Source organism: Callithrix jacchus, chromosome 4 (assembly GCF_049354715.1).
Source record: "Callithrix jacchus isolate 240 chromosome 4, calJac240_pri, whole genome shotgun sequence".
NCBI classification, from domain to species: domain Eukaryota; kingdom Metazoa; phylum Chordata; class Mammalia; order Primates; family Cebidae; genus Callithrix; species Callithrix jacchus.
The window spans coordinates 88,616,515-88,634,780 of record NC_133505.1 but is presented as its reverse complement, the minus strand read 5'-3'; the positions used below and the strand labels follow the sequence as shown (position 1 = coordinate 88,634,780).

The following is an 18,266-nucleotide window of genomic DNA, read 5'->3' as shown; positions in this document are numbered from 1 at the left end:
CTCATCCTTGTTTGCCTACTAACTTAGAGTACAACCACCTCAATTTGTAATGGGAAAAATAAATTAAAGACTAGGCACCATGACTTTATGGATTCAAATAGCCTATTCAACTATTAAGTTTCTGAAATTTCTTCATGTAATACACAACTAATACTGTTTATATTTTTATTGTCCATTTACACAAGAAATCTTAATGTTAAAATTTAGGACATACACACAACTTGGTAATCCTGATACGTGACAAATCTCCCTCCATTTTTTCCCAATTATGACTGAATACATCAAATACCTACCAAGAAGCCACGCATAAAGTCTTCGGTTCAGAGACATATCCCTCCTTAGTACTACATGAAGGGCTGCTGACAAGATCCTAATCATATCTGGTCGAGTGGCCTGAAAGAGTTAGGAAAATGGTTGTACTTAACAATATATAATATATATTACGTTTTTCCTCTTTAAAAAATGCTTTGCAATATGCTCAGAACATTAGAGTGTATGGAATACTTTCATATATTATTTCAAACACAGAAATTATTACTTCCATTTTACAGAAGGAATAGGAATAGGAAACAAGAAAAAAGTTAGGTAACATGGCTATTTGGTTGTATAACTGAAACTGTAACTTATTTTAATTTCCAGTTTAAAGTTTTTTATATAAAGCAAATTGACATAAAATAAAATGGAGCAAGATAGCACAGACATAAGAAAATCATATGCTACACTGCCATGTGTGTTCCTACGCAACTGTCTTGCATGCTCTGCTCATGTACCCCAAAACCTAAAATCCAATAAAAAATAAAAAAAAAAAGAAAAGAAAATCATATGCTATTAGTCTTTCACATTTACAATGTTGTCAACTGACTATAAACTTAGGTCACTAACTTCATCAACTCAAAGTCATTTATTCTTTTAAAAAATTTTTATCCTGTAGCATTTTAAACATATTGAAAAATACAGAAAACAACATAATAGACCATTTTCCACCAATCATTCAGCTTTAATGAATCTTAATTTTCCTCTCATTTTCTTCCAGATCTTTTTAAGAGATTTTTTTTTCTACTTTCCCAATACCCTTAATTTGATATTTAAAAAATGATTAAAGGAGATCTGGTTATAGCTAAAAGAGGTAAAGTTATAAAAATCAAAATAGAAGTAAAGCAACTAACTTGCTATTAATTTTAAGATAAATTACTTTACAATAGAATCTTGGAATGAGAATTAGAAGAAAATGTAGAAACTAATTTAGCAACCATTTTATAAATAAAGAACCTAAGCCTCACAGGTTCTGGAGGTTTTGGCTAAGTGCTTAGCCAAATTCAAATGCCTAGTTAAGTGCCCCAGCTAGACGGCGAACACACTTCTCCTTAATCATAGACCAGTGAACTTTGTCCTATACCATGCTTCTTTGATAGAATTAGAATTAGAAAGGATTCACCCAGATTATTTATTTTAAAGGAATCAGAGAAAGAACTGAAATGATACAGAACACAGATCACCAACAACTGACAAATTAGGTTCACTCCTTTGAACACGAATGTCTTCTATTGAACTGTACGATTCTGAAAGTACAGTTCAAGACCCCTGGGTACCTCTAAGACCTTTTCAGGGGGTCCACAAAATAAAAACTAATCATATTCATAATAAATAAAACTATGCATATTCATAACAATACCAAGATGTTATGGGGCTTTTTGTTCTGTTGACATTTGCCCTGATGCACCTCAGCATGAAAAGAGGCAGCACAACAGTGGCACCCACTATACTTGTAATCATTATATTTTTACTGCCATGTACTTGTAGTAAAATCAAAAACAAAAAAAAGAAGTCAGTTCCATTTAAAAGTGTTGTTAAAATGATATAAATTTTTTTTCTTAAATATTAACCTTTGAGTGCATGTCTTTCAATATTTTGCATCATAAAGTGAAAGATACACTTAAAGTACTTCTGATGTATACTGAAGTATGATAGTTGTCTCAAGAAAAACCAATTGTGTAACTGGGTTGTGAGTTTAACTACCAGTTTTCTCACAAAATGTCATTTTTTTTACCTGAAAGAATTACTAACACCAACTATGATTATGCAGACTTGGGCATTTTGTAGTCATTTTCTCAAAGTGAGCCTGTCATTTCAAGGAAAATAATACTAATCATGACAAATAATAAAAGCTGAATTTCCAAGAGTAAAGTAGAATTATGGAAAACTTGCACTTAGATTGAAACTGTGTGTGTATATAAATATGTGTGTGTGTGTGTACTTTTTTTTTGAGATGGAGTCTCGCTGTATCATACTGGAGTGCAGTGGTGTGATCTTGGCTCACTGCAACCTCTCCCTCCCAGGTTCAAGCAATTCTCCTGCCTCATCCTCCCAAGTAGCTGGGGTTACAGACATGTGCCACCATGCCCAGCTAATTTTTGTATCTTTATTAGAGATGGGGTTTTACCATGTTGGACTCGAACTCCTGACCTCAAGCAATCTGCTCGCCCAGGCCTACCAAAGTTCTGGGATTACAGCTGTGAGCCACATCTGCTGAAATTGTACTATTTTGATTTGAACTAGCTTGAAAGCTTCTCAATACTGGGCTTAAAAGTTTCTCCCCATATCTAAGAATCTTTACCAATGAGATCAGTGCCAACAGTAATAAACACGATTGGTATCGTATAATAAATGTGAAAACATTCAGATCTTCATAATTCAGTAAGCCAGTATTTCCTAAATATCCAATCATGACGTTACAAAAGCATGTATGACTGAAAGATCCACTCAAAGTACAAGAAAGGTTAGTGGATTTTAATGAAATAGAACATGAAAGTTCATTTATATGGTTTAAGACTCAATATTGTAACTAATTTTTAAAATCTACACCTTGCAAAATTTGGTATAATATCAAAGAACATGTAATTTTAACACAAAATGCTACTGAAATACTTCTCAATATTCTAGCTATTTATCAATGTGAGGGCAGATTTTCTTCACACACTTTAACCAAAAGAACAAATCACAAAAGACAATGCAGAAGCAGATGTAAAGCACTCTGCTTTCTGCCATTAGGCCAGACAATCAAGAAATCAGCACATATACAAAACAATGCTTCTCACTAATTTTTTTATATGTTGGAAAAGAGTTACTTACATAAAATGTTATTTATGCTAATAACTGTTATTGTTAGATGAATCGGTAAATATTTTAAAATTTGCCAGTTGTAATTTCTAATATGATAAACATAGATCTAACCAATACAAGCAGAAGATTTTTGAGGACCTTCAGTATTTTTAAAGAATGTAATGGGGCGCTACAACTAAAGCATCTGAGAACTTCTGATCTAACCAACATCAGATAAAGGATTATATTGTCACAAAAACTTTAAAAGTACAAAAGTCTCCCCATCTTATTTTGGGAGAAAAACTACTTTTCTTAAGAAAGCAGGAAGCAGAAGATTTTAGTCAAAGGATAAAAAATTTCAGATAGGAAAATTAAGTTCAAAAAGATCTACTGTACAGCATGGTAACTATAGTTGTTAGCAATGTACTGTATTCTTTAAAACTGCTCAGAATACATTTTGTGTTCTCACTTTAAAAATTAAGTGTGAAGTAATGAATGTTAATTAGCTCAATTTACAGATTTCAGAATGTATACGTATTTCAAACATCATATTGTACAGGATAAATGTATATAATTCATGTCCATTAAAAAATAAAAAAAATTGCTTCTTGATTACAACTGATATCACCATCTATTTCTAATATGAAAAAAGTCTACTATAATCTCAAAGTGTAAGTACTACAGATTTGGGTGTGCTTTCCAGGAAACAAGTAAAAGAAATGTAGCAGTCCGTCCCACTGCTAAAGTTCCTAACAGCAATCATCCTTTTGGAATATGGTAATGAAAATACTGTTAAGTCACAATTATAATACAATCCATACTTGCCAAGAATCTGTAAGACACAGAAAGAGGGAAAGTGGGAAACTAAGGTGACTACATCATAATCCTTATTCAGTTTGGTACAGTAATAGGGAGAACTGTATTAGAATTGAGTGGAGTAGTAGGGAGTGTAAGGCCTCCATGTGCAAGTTCGGACCCAGAAAGGCTAAAATCCTGCCTGCCTCAGCTGATCACCCCCCACCCCAAGCCTGCAGAGCTTCACCTGGACATAAACTTCCCCTCACCCCACCCTGTCATCTTAACCATTCTTATGATAATGTGAATACTCCTCACCCAACCCTGCCATCTTAACTACTCTTATGCCTTACCCCACCCACCACTGTAACTGAAATTATGGTAATGTATACTCCTTGCCCCTACTCCCGCCACTATAAATGATCTTATTCCAACACCCTTGCCCCCTCCCCAAAAGATCTGCCGCAATCTATAAAACCAATTCCTATCTCAACACCCTTCGCTGACGCCCTTTTTGGCCTTAGCCCACCTGCACCTAGGTGAATAAACAGCCATGTTACTCACACAAAGGCTGTTTGTGGGGGTCTCTTCATTCAAAGAGTGAGTTTTAACAAGGAGAAAAGTATTAGAATTACAAGATTATTAGAATTGGGTGTGTACTTTTAAAAAACACATTCAACAAAGCTATTGTTTTCATAATACATATTACATAATGGAAGAATCTAGAACATTTTGGCTGATAGGAATACAGAGAAGGTAGAGTAAGAAAGAATAGACTGAGAAAAGCTTAGGAAACACTGATAATAATATTAAGATTACCAATTAAGTTCTTAATTTGAGTCTACTATGACTTAATTCCTCAGATCTTGTTGAAACATGTATCAAATGAGGGCCCAATGATGTTGAATATTTTGAAGGTAAGAAAGCAATGGGAAAGTTCAAGACTGAAAGTCAATAAATGTTTTGGCTAAAGATCCAGTCAGCACATATTTTAGACTTTTGGATTACATATGTCACTTTGGCATATTCTTTGTTTTCTAAGACAAAGCAAAAACCATTCTTATCTTTTGGGCTGTTTGGCCCTCCCTATACTAGAGATTTGCTAAATTTAGATTATGCTGAGTTGACTCTTTTTGTAAGAAGCCAAAGGATAGAATAAAATCCCTTGGTTTAAGGGTCAAAGACTCAAAATAGAAACAGAGAGTGATTTACATTCCAATTAGTGACAGTATATACAATGAAGTGTAGAATTATTTATTAACATTTCAACATCAAATTAAAGTAAAAGAAAAATCTTAATAGAGTAATGAAGAAAAATTTGTCCAGTCATAATGAAAATTCACTACAGTTATCAATTAATCACAGTTCTTAAGGAAAAACTCAATTAATAGTCTCTTCAACTAATATCTTTTTAGGAATAAATTTTCTTGTCCAAGGTAGTTATTCTCTATACTTATTACTTTTGTTAGGTATGTAGTTCTACCATTCTGAATGCCTATATTTTGGTGCTGTAAATCACCTTCATCAAGGTTTAGAACTCAAAGAAATTTAGATAATCTCTTTTAAAATGAGGGCACTGATTAAATTAAGTTCTAGGAATTATCTTCATTTATGATTTGTCAAATTAGTTGCACTTATTTGTAGTAAATTTATTACAATAACTTGCACTTATTGTAATAAATTTAATATAAGTTGCACTTATTTGTAATAAATATCACAGTGACAAGGCTGGGCGTGGTGGCTCACGCCTGTAATCCCAGCACATTGGGAGGCTGAGGCGGGTGCATCACAAGGTCAGGAGTTCAAGACCAGCCTGGCCAAGATGGTGAAACCCCATCTGTACTAAAAGTACAAAAATTAGCCCAGTGTGTTGGCAGACACCTGCAATCCCAGCTACTTGGGAGTCGGAGGCAGGCAAGTGCTTGTTCCTGGGAGGTGGAGGTTGCAGTAAATTGAGATGGCGACACTGCACTATCGTCTGGGTGACAGAGTGATATTCTGTCTCCAAGAAAAAAAAAGAGTATCACAATGAGTAAACATATGGCTGGCTCTTAAGTTATAGTCAACTCTTCTAAGGGTCTGGCATGCATGTTAAAATCAGCATAACAAGATAATATAACATCAATACAGATGATGGCTGGGTAGAAGGCCTGCGTCTCAGTCTTGGCTTACTCAGAGTTAGGAATGAGAACCTCTTGCTTTTTATATGTTATCATTTTTTTCAAAAGTATGAAATAATCTACTTGAATTACCACATTCTTATCAAATCAGTGGAGCTTTTTTTAGTTTTTTCTTTTTTATGACAAATTCCACTCCTTCAAAAGGAACTTATTTTCTATGTGCTTACTGATTTATACAAGAATTCAACATACATGCCTTTAAAAAAAACTACACATTATCAATCTACAGTTTTCCAAGAATGCTTTATATTAATATCAGCATTAATATTTTACCTGACTCATGTGGAATGGAAAACAGAAGAGTATGAGGTCCAGTGTGCTTCTCTGTACAAGGACACTTGAGTCCTGCACCGAAGTACTTACTGCTTCTACCTGAAATAACAGCATCTTTAACATCTATTGTTTATTACACTGAGAATATTTTGCTATAAAAACGTTAACAACTCTTAATTTTCTCAAAAGTATGCTTCTGAGGATCCAATCGATATTTAAAGATATTTACATTATTTTGAATAGTAAACACATCATGACAGTTTAAAAATTAAGAAGTACAAAAGACTATACAGCAAAACTTCCAACTATCCAATTTCCCTTTCATAGGCAACAGTTTTACTAGTAAGTATCTTCTGCGAATACAAGAAAAACACATACATATATTCTAAACTCTGCCTTTTTCATTTATTTAACATGTTTCAGAGATCTTCCCTTATTACTACATAAAGAGCTTCATTTCTTAATGGCCAAAGTATTTATTATGTAAATGAACTCTAATTTATTCAACCAAGCTTCTAATTATGTGCACTTATACTGTTTCTAAGCACTTACTATTGTAAGTAACATTGCAATATATAATATTTACATAATATACAACTATATCTCTAAAATAAATCCCTCAAAATAGAATTGCCAGCTCTTGGGATATGTGCACTTACAATTTAAATAGCATAATACTGCTGGGCGTGGTGGCTCACGCCTATAATACTAACATTTTGGGAGGGTAAGGTGGGTGGATCACTTGAGGTCAGGAGTTGGAGATCAGCCTGGCCAACATGGTGAAACCCTGTCTCTACTAAAAATACAAAAATTAGACGGGCACAGTGGTGCACGCCTGTAATCTCAGCTACTCAGTGGCTGACGCAGAGAGTTGCTTGAAGCCTGGAGGCGGAGGTTGCAGTGAGCCCAGATTTTGCCACTGTATTCCAGACTGGGTGACAAAGTGAGACTGTCAATAAATAAATAAATAGCATAATGCTTTCTATTAGGTTTCTATCACTTTATATTCCCACCAAGTTTGCATGATGATTTGTTTCTCCACATGCTTGCTTAATACCTTTTTTTTTCCCATTGTTTTTTTAGACATGAAAACTGGCTTGGTGTAGTTTAAACTTTTATTTCTTTATTACAATATAGATCATCTCTTTATATTTGAATTATGTTTATTTCCTTGGTTAATTATCTACTCAAATCCATTTTCTACTTGATTATTCATATTTATCTAAATCTCTTTGAATATTAGAAAGAATATTCCTTTGTGATATTTTGCACGTTTTTCCATGTGTGTCATTTGTTTAATAAGTAAAAAAAGATTTGTTTAAAATTTACATTAAGTCATTAAAAATAAATGTAACAGTATATTTTAAAACCTGAATTTAAAAAGCATAGCCATTTTGGAAACAGTTTGGCAATTTCTAATAAATTTACACATTAGAAGAAAAAAGAGTAAATCTCTGATACCTTGGATTAAACAATGGTTTCTTAAATATAATGTCAAAAGCATAGGCAACAAGAGAAAAAAAATTAGATAAACTGAACTTGATCAAAATTGAAATTTTTTGCTTCAAGGGACTCTATCAAGAATATGGGAATACAATCTACAGAATGGGAGAAAATATTTTCAAATCATATAATATGATAAGGGTTTAATACTCAGAATATATAAGGAACTCCTACAATTCAACAATAAAAAGGCAAATAACCCAATTTTTAAGATGGACAAAGCATCTGAACAGAAACTTACCCAAAGAAGCTATACAAATGCCAATTATCACAATATGTTCTTCATTAGTCGTTAGGGAAATGCAAATCAAAACCACAATGACAATACTTTATACCCACTGGGAGAAGTATAATAAAAAAGAGAAGTGTTGGCAATGATGTGACGAAACTGAAATCTTCATATACTCCAAGTGGGAATAAAAATTGGTGCAGTCACTTAGGAAAAAAATTTGCCAATTCTTCAAAAAGCTAAACAGAGTTACCAAAAAACTAGGAAATGGCACTACTAGGTATATACCTGAAAGAAATGAAAACACATGTCCATACTAAAACTCATACATGAGTGTTCAATGGGCATTATTTTTAACAGCCAAAATATAGAAGCAACCCAAATGTCCATTAACTGATTAATGGTATATGCACACAGGCCGGGTGCAATGGTTCATGCCTGTAATCCCAGTACCTTGGGAGAGCAAGGCAGGCATTTAAGACCAGTCTGACCAACATGGATCTAAAGATCACAAAAAATGAGTCCACTTATATTCAGTGATTTATGTAACATTCTAGAAAAGGCAAAACCATAGAAATAGTAAACAGATCAGTGTTTTGAAGGGCTTGGGAGTATAGAGGAAGGGGAGTGACTGAAAAGAGACATGGAGGACTTTTAAGGGTGATAGAAATATTTTGTATTTTAAGGAGTATACCACTCCAGAGATCTGAAAAATGTAAGCTCCATGAAAATGGAAACTCTATTCATTATACAATCCTTAATATATGTCTGGAATAGTGTCTGGTTCTAAGGAAATATTTGTGAAATGAGCAACCATATTTTTAGACCTACCATTAGCTCAATATCACTGCCAATGATATAAAGTTGATCTTCCATAGAAAGCTTCCTGTTTAAATGGGCAAGAACATATGTGATTCCAGGTAAACGCACAGCAGGACTGGTGAGAAGACTACCCCACAGGGCACTGTAGAATGCTGACTGGTCCACAGCAGCAGCAACCTTTTCCAACAACGTATTTGTTCTGAGGTATAAATAAAGTGGTTTAAAAAGGGAAACATTTAGTTTCATATTTTTAAAAATAAATCACTTTCTTCCCAGAATGTATGCAAATATCCATGCTACAGTCATATGTTCCACCCTAGAAACAAGTGTGATAGACTGAAAGAAGTCAGAAGACTGACTTTAAGCCCTGGCTCCACCATTTACTAACTATATATGCTGAGGAAGTCACTTCATTGTTCTTCAGTTCAGTCTCCTCATTTGTAAAATGAAGAGAACAACAGATCCAGAGATCTGAAAAACTCCATCACAAGACAAGAAAAACAAACATCACAAGACATCACAAACCTACCTCACTGGGCTGTTAAAGTACTCTTGAGTATTAAAACACCATATACATTTCAGTTAATAGTAATCCTATAGAATATATGTTCTGTTGACTTTCGACAAAATCTTAAAAAGACATTTCAAATCTTTCTTTCTGAAATCATTATATAGTTCAAAACTTCAATGAATTAGATCTATGACAAAATCAAAGATACCTCACTGCTTTAAGAAGAAATACACTTAAAGATTACTTTTTAGGAGAGGGAAAAAAGGGGAGTGGGCTAAAAAAAAAACAACCTATTGAATACTAAGCTCACTACCTGGGTGAAGGGATCATCCAAACCCAAAACTTCAGCATCATGCAATATAACCATGTAATAAACTTGCACATGTACTCTCTGAATCCAAATAAAAGTTGAAAAAAAAAAAATTTGTTTTTAACATAAGATAAACAATGCAATACATGAAAGTCTATTACACTGTAGTATAGTGAAGAGAATTTGATGAGTTCTACTGTTTACTTGCTACTTAAAACTAACCCTGTAATTTCTTCTGGCCTCAATTTATCTACACAGTAAAAGAATAACATTTACAAATCTTTTTACAGAACTTACATGAAATAACTAGCAAAACATTAACAAGGTAAATCATGGGAATAGCACAGTTATAAAGATCATTATTCAACTTCTATAAAATTTTAAATTGTAACTAGCGGAGTTATAATTGGTATCAAGTCCATGCTTAAGAGAAAAATAACAGTTTTAAACAAAACTAATTTATAAGCTTAATGAAATAATTTCATATTACATTTATGAAACTAAAGGCAAATAGGTAAAAAAGTAAAATTAATTAAAACAAGTGAGATGATAAGCTTTAAACTTTGAGGACAAAATTATTTTTTCTGCAAGGAGCCTTTAAAAAGGTAATTCAATATATTAAGAATCGGATTCTTACTGCATGATGGGAGCAGCTGAAAAATAATAACTAGGCAATGCACGTGAATAAAATATTTAAATTTAATAATTAAGTCTACTTATAAAGTAAGTTTGGTATTTTCTATTTTTGCTGCCTCAACTCAGTTTTTTAAAATAAGCATATTAGTAATGCGATATTAGAGATACTTAATGCCATAATGCATTGCCTACAATTATTAACTCCCAAAAATAATAATGGGCACCAAACAGATCAAATAACAGTTAAATACCAAGACTACCATGTTAACAGCTAGCAAAACAGCATTGTACTGGCTACTAAGCTATTTTCTCCCATTAGCAATTTAAAAATTATTACTACATGAACTAATTTTCATCCTTTTCATTAATCTAAATGTCCTATCTATTATTTTAAATTATCAGTCACAATTTTCTTGAGTGACTTGTATGTGCTTGGCAAAGGACTAAGTAATTTCTTATTATAATAACACAAAGAAATAGGTATTATGTTTGTTTTAAAGAAGAGGAGACTGAAGTTCATAGACACTAAAAAAAACTTGCCTAAAATCAGTGTTTGTATAGGCAGGACTTCAACTCAGTATATCCACCTCTGAAGTCTATGCTTTTACCACTAGCTATGTTTTCAGTATGATACACAGACTAGATAAACTATAATAATGTTTTATTGCTATAAAATTACTCATGTGATACACTGAACTGTCTAGAATAATTCATTTGTGATGTTAAAACATATTTACCTAAAGATGCTTGCTGAAAAATCCATGACTTCAATTACCTAACTGAACCAAATATAATCTTACCTCTCATAGTACTCTGATCCTTCTTCTAAGCCAGGAAGAATACCAGTAAGCAATCCCTGTAGACCAGGTTTCAGTGTTTTACCCAAAGGCAGATAATATATTTCATACAAACTGAGCAATGTTGGTTTCACAGACATGGCAGCATTTGCAAGAAGAGGAAATAATCCAGAACTGTTAAAAAAAAAAATAAGGACAAACAGGGAGAGGGAAGCAAAGTAACTATAAAATACTAATTCATATGCAATTATATGTATAAATATTTTACTTATTTTTGATTAAAAAGTTTTACTGATTGGCTTAAAATGATACCTGTATATTAATGACTATATCCATTAAACCAGACCAGTTATCTCACCTAAGTTTTATACTTATAAACCCAATAGCTACCTAGCTGTTTCACAAAGTTCTCATATTTCACAATTCCAAAACAGAATTCACCAACATGCCCCAGCAAAACATGTGCCTTCCCTGTAATAACTGTCATTTGAAAATATGGAATCACTATCTATCTGGCTTCTATCTGGCTGATCAAAAGCTATAAATCTAGGACTCATCCTTGACTCATGCCATCCTCCTGCCTCAGCCTCCTCAGTAGCTTTAAAAATCTTCTACTCTAACCTGGCTAAGTTGCCTCATACCTGTAAACCAAGCACTTTGGAAGGCTGAGGTGGGAGGACTGCTTGGGCCCAGGAGTTTAAGACCAGCCCAGGAAACATAGTGAGACCCTATCTCTACAAAAAACAAATATAATTAGCTGGGTACAGTGGCATGTGCCTGTAGTCCCAGCTACTTGGGAGGCTGAGAGTGAAGGACTGCTTGAACCTGGGAGGTAGAGGCTGCAATGAACTGTGCTCATGCCACTGTACTCCAGCCTGAGTGACAGAGCGAGACCCTAGATCAAAAAAAAAAAATTTCTACTGTAACCTGCAATCAGTCATCAGGTCAAGTTCTCTCTACAAGTCACTCTCCCAGATAATTTTGAATATAATAAATTGTATCTCCACTAGATAGCTATTTAGAAGCTGCTATCGTATCTTGCTCTTCATGTTTTAACATGTATTGCTTCATTATTGCCCTGAAGCAGCTCTCAATAAAACCTTTCACTGATTTCCCATTGCCAATGTGGCCTTTAACGTCTTTTAAGAAATGAAGACTACATACCTCTGTACAGTCCATATACACTCTCACCAATTTTACTCCTGTAACCTCTGCTCGAGCTATACTGAAGAATTCCTTTCTAGTTTCTTTTAGAACCTTCTACACTCTTTTTAGTGTCCATACCTTTCCCTATGCTGCTCTGATAGATATAATTTCCAATCTCTTACTTAAAGCCTTTTTGTCTGGGTGATTCCCAAACTTTCAGGCCTCAGCCTAAGAAGCCATTTCCTTAGGGAGACTATCTCCTAATTAGACTAGATTAGGCCCCGTATTTGATGTTCTCATAGTACCCAATATTTACTTACTAAAACATTTATCATTCTTTATTTGAATTGCTTAACGTGTATCTTTCCAACAGACTGTGAATATCAGAAAACAAGGGACTATGACTATCTTTTTATTTCTGTATCCTAAGTTTCAAGCACCATGTCCTGTAGTTAGCAAGTGACGAACAAATGAACTAAGAATCTCTCTTGCTCCTAGTTTATAAAAAATAGAAATAATCAAGAATGGCTTCAGCTTTCTACTTTTCCATCTCTCATTTTAGGTACTGTTTGATCTAAAGATACAGTCACAGTCTCTCTCTTCCAGGGTACCTTTTTTCACTGTGCCCCAGGGCCATGATCTGCCTACCCAGGGACCTGCTTCATCTGTTATCTTTTTTCTTTTCCGAAATTTCTATCTTTCTTCCTCAACTGACAACTTTGCTTTTTAATACAAATGTACTCACATCTTTCTTCAAAATTCTAAAATTAGAAAAAAATAACAGCAACAACCAAATCCCAAAACCTTTTTTTTTTTGAGATGGAGTCTCACTCTATCACCCAGGCTGGAGTGCAGTGGCATGAGCTCAGCTCACTGCAACCTCTGCTGCCCAGGTTCAAGCAATTCTCCTGCCTCAGCACCTGAGTAGTTGGGATTACAGGCATCTGCTGCCATGCCTGGATAATTTTTTTTTTGTATTTTTAACAGAGACAGCGTTTCATCATCTTGGCCAGGCTGGTCTTGAACTTCTGACCTTGTGATCCACCTGCCTCAGTCTCCCAAAGTGCTGGGATTACAGGCATGAGCCACTGCAACCGGCCCCAAAATCTTTATTCTAAGTAACTTTCTGGTGTAAAGCCACAATCCTCTATCAATTGTTAATACATACATATATATAAATATAAATATATATATATGTATATATACACACACACACACACACACACACATATGTATATACATTTCTTCTATTTATTACCTTCCATCATTAATCAATCACCATACTTTTACCCCCTCCACTGAAACTGTTCTCATTTTGCTCACCAATGTCTACCAACTGCCAGATCCAATGCTCTATTTTCAACCCTTATCCTATTTTATTTAACATTTGATACTATTAACCACAGCATTCTCTTGAAGTATTCTTCTATTTTGACTTCCAGGATTGCTCTGTCTCCTGGTACATTTTCTTTTCTTTTCTTTTTTTTTTTTTGATACAGAGTCTCTGTCACCCATGCTGAAGTGCAGGGGTACAATGTCGGCTCACTGCGACCTTGGCTCACTGCTACCTCTACCTCCCAGGTTCAAGTGATTCTCATGCCTCAGCCTCCCTAGTAGCTGGCATTACAGGCACTCACCACCACACCCAGCTAATTTTTATGTTTAGTTGAGATGGGGTTTCACCATGTTGGGCAGGCTGGTCTTGAACTCCTAACCTAAGGTGACCCACCTCAGTCTCCCAAAGTGCTGGGGTTAGAGGCATGAGCCACTGAGTCCAGCCTCTTGGTACATTTCCTATCTCTGACTCTCTTTCACTGGCTACTCTCCCCCACCTAATCTTTAAATACTGAGACTCCTAAATACTCTAAAAATGCCCACTTTCCTTTTTCCCTCCTTGTTACTTACAATGTGCCTAGGCAATTTCAATTATTCTCTTGTCACCTAAATGCTGATAGTGTCTGCAGACACTGATAGTGTCTTATAACACTGATGTATTATTTATTACTATTAAAAATACTTTTACTGGCTTTACATACTATCTTTAAGACATCCATGCTTGGCTGGGTGTGGGATTACACCATGCCTGTAATCCCAGCACTTTGAGAGGCTGAGGCAGGCAGATCACGAGGTCAGATAGGACATTAAAGATAGTATGTAAAGCCAGTAAAGGTATTTTTAATAGTAATAAATAATACATTCAAAGGATAGTGTTAAGAAAACTAAGCATTGCTGAATCATGTTATATGTAATTAATTTTATTATTTTACAAAAAGCTTACTTTACATGCCCATCTAAATATTTTAATGCATTCAAACTCCACTTCTAGCCTTCTTAGTAACATCTTTCTGCACTGTATCACATTAAAAAGAAATAACCTTGACAAGGCAATATGGTACTCTATCATGTAAAAGGTTATAAAACTTTAAAAGTATTTGTATTTATGTTAAACTATAAACCTTGAGACAAAAGAAATCATTAATTAAAAATAAATGTATTTACATTTAATATAAATTTTGGTTTTTAAAATAGCTATACTTCAAAGTACTATAAAACCATGATATAATTTACTCCATAACATTTGTGTGTGCATGTGTACAAGAATATGTGCCATACTTAGAAACGGTATTCTAGAATTTAATCTTACATAACATACTAAGGATAAAAACAGGTACACTACAACTGAAGAATAACTGTGTTGCTTAAGGTAAACTTACTCTTAAGAGTTAAAAAGTAGCAGGCAGGAATTATGTAAATCTTGCCTTGAGAAAGGAAAATCTATCAACTATTAGAAAATTACATGCAACACTGATTAAGCAATGCTCAGTTTTCTTAACACCACTCTTGGAATGTATTATTTATTACTATTAAAAATACTTTTACTGGCTTTACATACTATCTTTAAGACATCTATGCTTGGCTGGGTGTGGGATTACACCATGTCTGTAATCCCAGCACTTTGAGAGGCCGAGGCAGGCAGATCACGAAGTCAGAAGTTTGATACCAGCCTGGCCAACATAGTGAAACCTCATCTCTACTAAAAATACAAACATTATTTGTACTTTTGTATTGGTGGCAGGCACCCATAGTCCCAGCTACTTGGGAGGCTAAGGCAGGAGAATTGCTTGAACCTGGGAGGTGGAGGTTGCAGTGAGCTGAGATTGCACCACTGCACTCCAGCTTGGGGGACAGAGTGAGACTTTGTCCCCCCCCCCAAAAAAAAAGACATCCATGCTCATTTATCTTTATTATATTTCCATGCTAATTTCTCTTTAATAATATTTTAAAATATCTAAGAGTTGAGTACAGCAAATAGTGTTTCTTTATTCACTAAACAAATGTTCATTAAGGGTCTGCTATCTGTCAATTCTTTAGGATACTGAGAATAGAGCACTTAATCACAGGAAGAAATCCCTGCTCCTTAACTTTATAAAGTTTATTTTTTGGAGAGTATATATGTATGTATTTTAATTGCTTGGTTATTCCATGTCTTAACACATACATGCATATCAGATAGTGATAAATGTCACAGCAGAGGAGAAAAAGGTACAGGGGAATAACAATGAGATTGGAGCAGAAGCAGGTTCTAAACAGGGTGGTCAGAGAAGGCTTATTTGAGCAGAACAGAGAGCAAACACATACACAGTAGAAAAGATCAGTAAAACTAAAAGCTGGTTTTTAAAAGACTAGCAAAATTTATAAACTTATGATAAGACTAATCAATTAGAAAAAAAGGATGGCTTGAGTCACCAATATCAAGGGTGAAAGAGGAGGCATTACTATAGATCCTACATGTGACAAAGAAAGGACTATATTATGAACTTAGGCCAATGCATCTAAAAATTTAGTAAAAATGGGTAAATTTCTAGAGAAAAAAATTTACTGAACTAACAAATAGATTTGAATAGTTCCATATCTGTTAAAGAAATTAATCTGTAATTACAAATCTTCCCATGAAGACAAATTTCAGATAAAATTTTCTAAATATTTAATTATACCAATGTTATAAAAACTGTTCCAGAGAGCTGACTAAGAGAGAACAATCTGAAATTTGTTTTATGAACTTAGTATAAACTTGAAACCAAAATCAGATAGAAATGTAATATCATGGCCATCCTCTACTAAATAAAGATTAAAAACTACAAATAAACAAAAAAAAAAAATCCAGTGATACAAAAAGGATTCTAAATCACGAGCCAACTGGATATATTCCAGAAATGGAAGGTTGACTGAACCTTCCAAAACATTTAACATTTCCTACCTGAAGTGAGAAGACAGACAAAAATATACTTGTCCCTACTCTCTCTTCAACACTTTACTATAGACCTAAGTCAATACAATAAGGAAAAAAAAAAAAATTATTAAAAGTGAAAAATAAGAAATACAACTTGCTATTCACAGATAGTGTGATTGTATATCTCAAAATTCCAAAAGCTATTAGAAAGAATAAGTAAACTTAACTAAATTTCTAAATACAATGTCAATACAGAAAAACACTTTTTGTATTTCTTCATTCTAACACCAATATACCAAGGAAATATTCCTTAAACAAGAAGCAAATAGGACCACTCAATAAAAGGTTGATAAATCAGACTTCATTAAAATAAACTTCAAAAGACAGCATAAAGAACTTTTGGTTCTTCAAAGATACCGTTTAGAAAGTTTTAAAAATTAAGCTGCAGATTGAGGGAAATACATGTAGTTAAATGGTAGGCGTTTTCAGTAGAAGTGGGTAGGAGGGAACTTTCTGGGTTGACAAGAATGTTCTGTATCTTATTTTGAATGGTGGCTACAAAATTGACTAAATTTGTCAAAACATCACACTAAACGCTTAGGACCTGTTCATTTTACTGTATGTAAATTATATCGACAGTTTAAAAAGAAAAGTTAAGTGGTTAAGAAAAGGGGAGGCAGAATTAGGGACCTGGAAACTAGGTCAGAGGAAATTCCTGAGAATGCAGCATAAAGACAAAAAAGTTAAAAAACTGAAAAATGGTTAAGCGATGGAAAAGCCATAGTGGGAAGACATAACATGTTTAAACATAGTTCCAAAAGTGGGGAGAGACAGATGCAGTAAAGGCAATCTCAAAAGAGAATGGTTGAAAATTTTCCAAAATTGGTGAAAGGCATCAATTCATAGATTAAAAAAATTTTTTTCAATGGCTTTTTTGCATAACAGCCATGTTTGCTTACATGATTAAGTTCTTTAGTGGCGATTTCTGAGATTTTGGTGCACCCATCACCTGAGTAGTGTACACTGTACCCAAAATGTAATCTTTTATTCCTCACCCCCTTATACCCTTTCTCCTGGGTCCCCGAAGTCCACTGTATCATTCTTTTTTTTTTTTTTTGAGACGGAGTTTCGCTCTTGTTACCCAGGCTGGAGTGCAATGGCGCGATCTCGGCTCACTGCAACCTCTGCCTCCTGGGTTCAGGCAATTCTCCTGCCTCAGCCTCCTGAGTAGCTGGGATTACAGGCACGCGCCACCATGCCCAGCTAATTTTTTGTATTTTTAGTAGAGACAGGGTTTCACCATGTTGACCAGGATGGTCTTGATCTCTTGACCTCGTGATCCACCCGCCTCGGCCTCCCAAAGTGCTGGGATTACAGGCGTGAGCCACCGTGCCCGGCAGTCCACTGTATCATTCTTATGCCTTTGCATCCTCATAGCTTAGCTCCCACTTATGAGTGAGAACATACAATGTTTGCTTTTCCATTCCTCAGTTACTTCATTTAGAATAATGGTCTCCAATTCCATTCAGGTTGCTGCAAATGCCATTATTTTATTCCTTTTTATCCAATTCATAGATTTTTTTAAGTCCAACATATAACAACAGGATTAAAAAAAAAAACCTAACTAAAAACACATCACAATAGAACAGAATACTGGGGACAAAAATGTGGAAGAAGGGCCATTTCAGATGATAATTAAACAAGTCTATGGAGGAGCTGATATCTGATCAAAGG

General features: G+C 34.4%; 1 protein-coding gene across 40 annotated transcripts in view; it reads right to left on the bottom strand.

Moving 5' to 3' along the window:
• DOP1A (DOP1 leucine zipper like protein A) overlaps window positions 1–18,266 on the bottom strand; it is a 98,548-nt gene that overhangs the window by 52,619 nt on the left and 27,663 nt on the right. For 35 of the 40 annotated variants that reach the window (XR_013534368.1, XM_054254187.2, XM_078369623.1 and 32 more), the window contains 4 exons: window positions 11,159–11,329; window positions 8,911–9,100; window positions 6,348–6,446; window positions 294–393 (listed from right to left, as the gene is read on the bottom strand). Coding sequence is in view for 39 of the 40 variants with exons in the window: in XM_054254187.2 (XP_054110162.1) it covers window positions 294–393; window positions 6,348–6,446; window positions 8,911–9,100; window positions 11,159–11,329 (560 nt within the window). In the remaining variant the exon portion in view is untranslated. The remainder of the gene's footprint in view (window positions 1–293; window positions 394–6,347; window positions 6,447–8,910; window positions 9,101–11,158; window positions 11,330–18,266) is intronic. The other 5 variants (XM_035296199.3, XM_054254190.2, XM_054254193.2 and 2 more) reach the window with 1 other exon arrangement.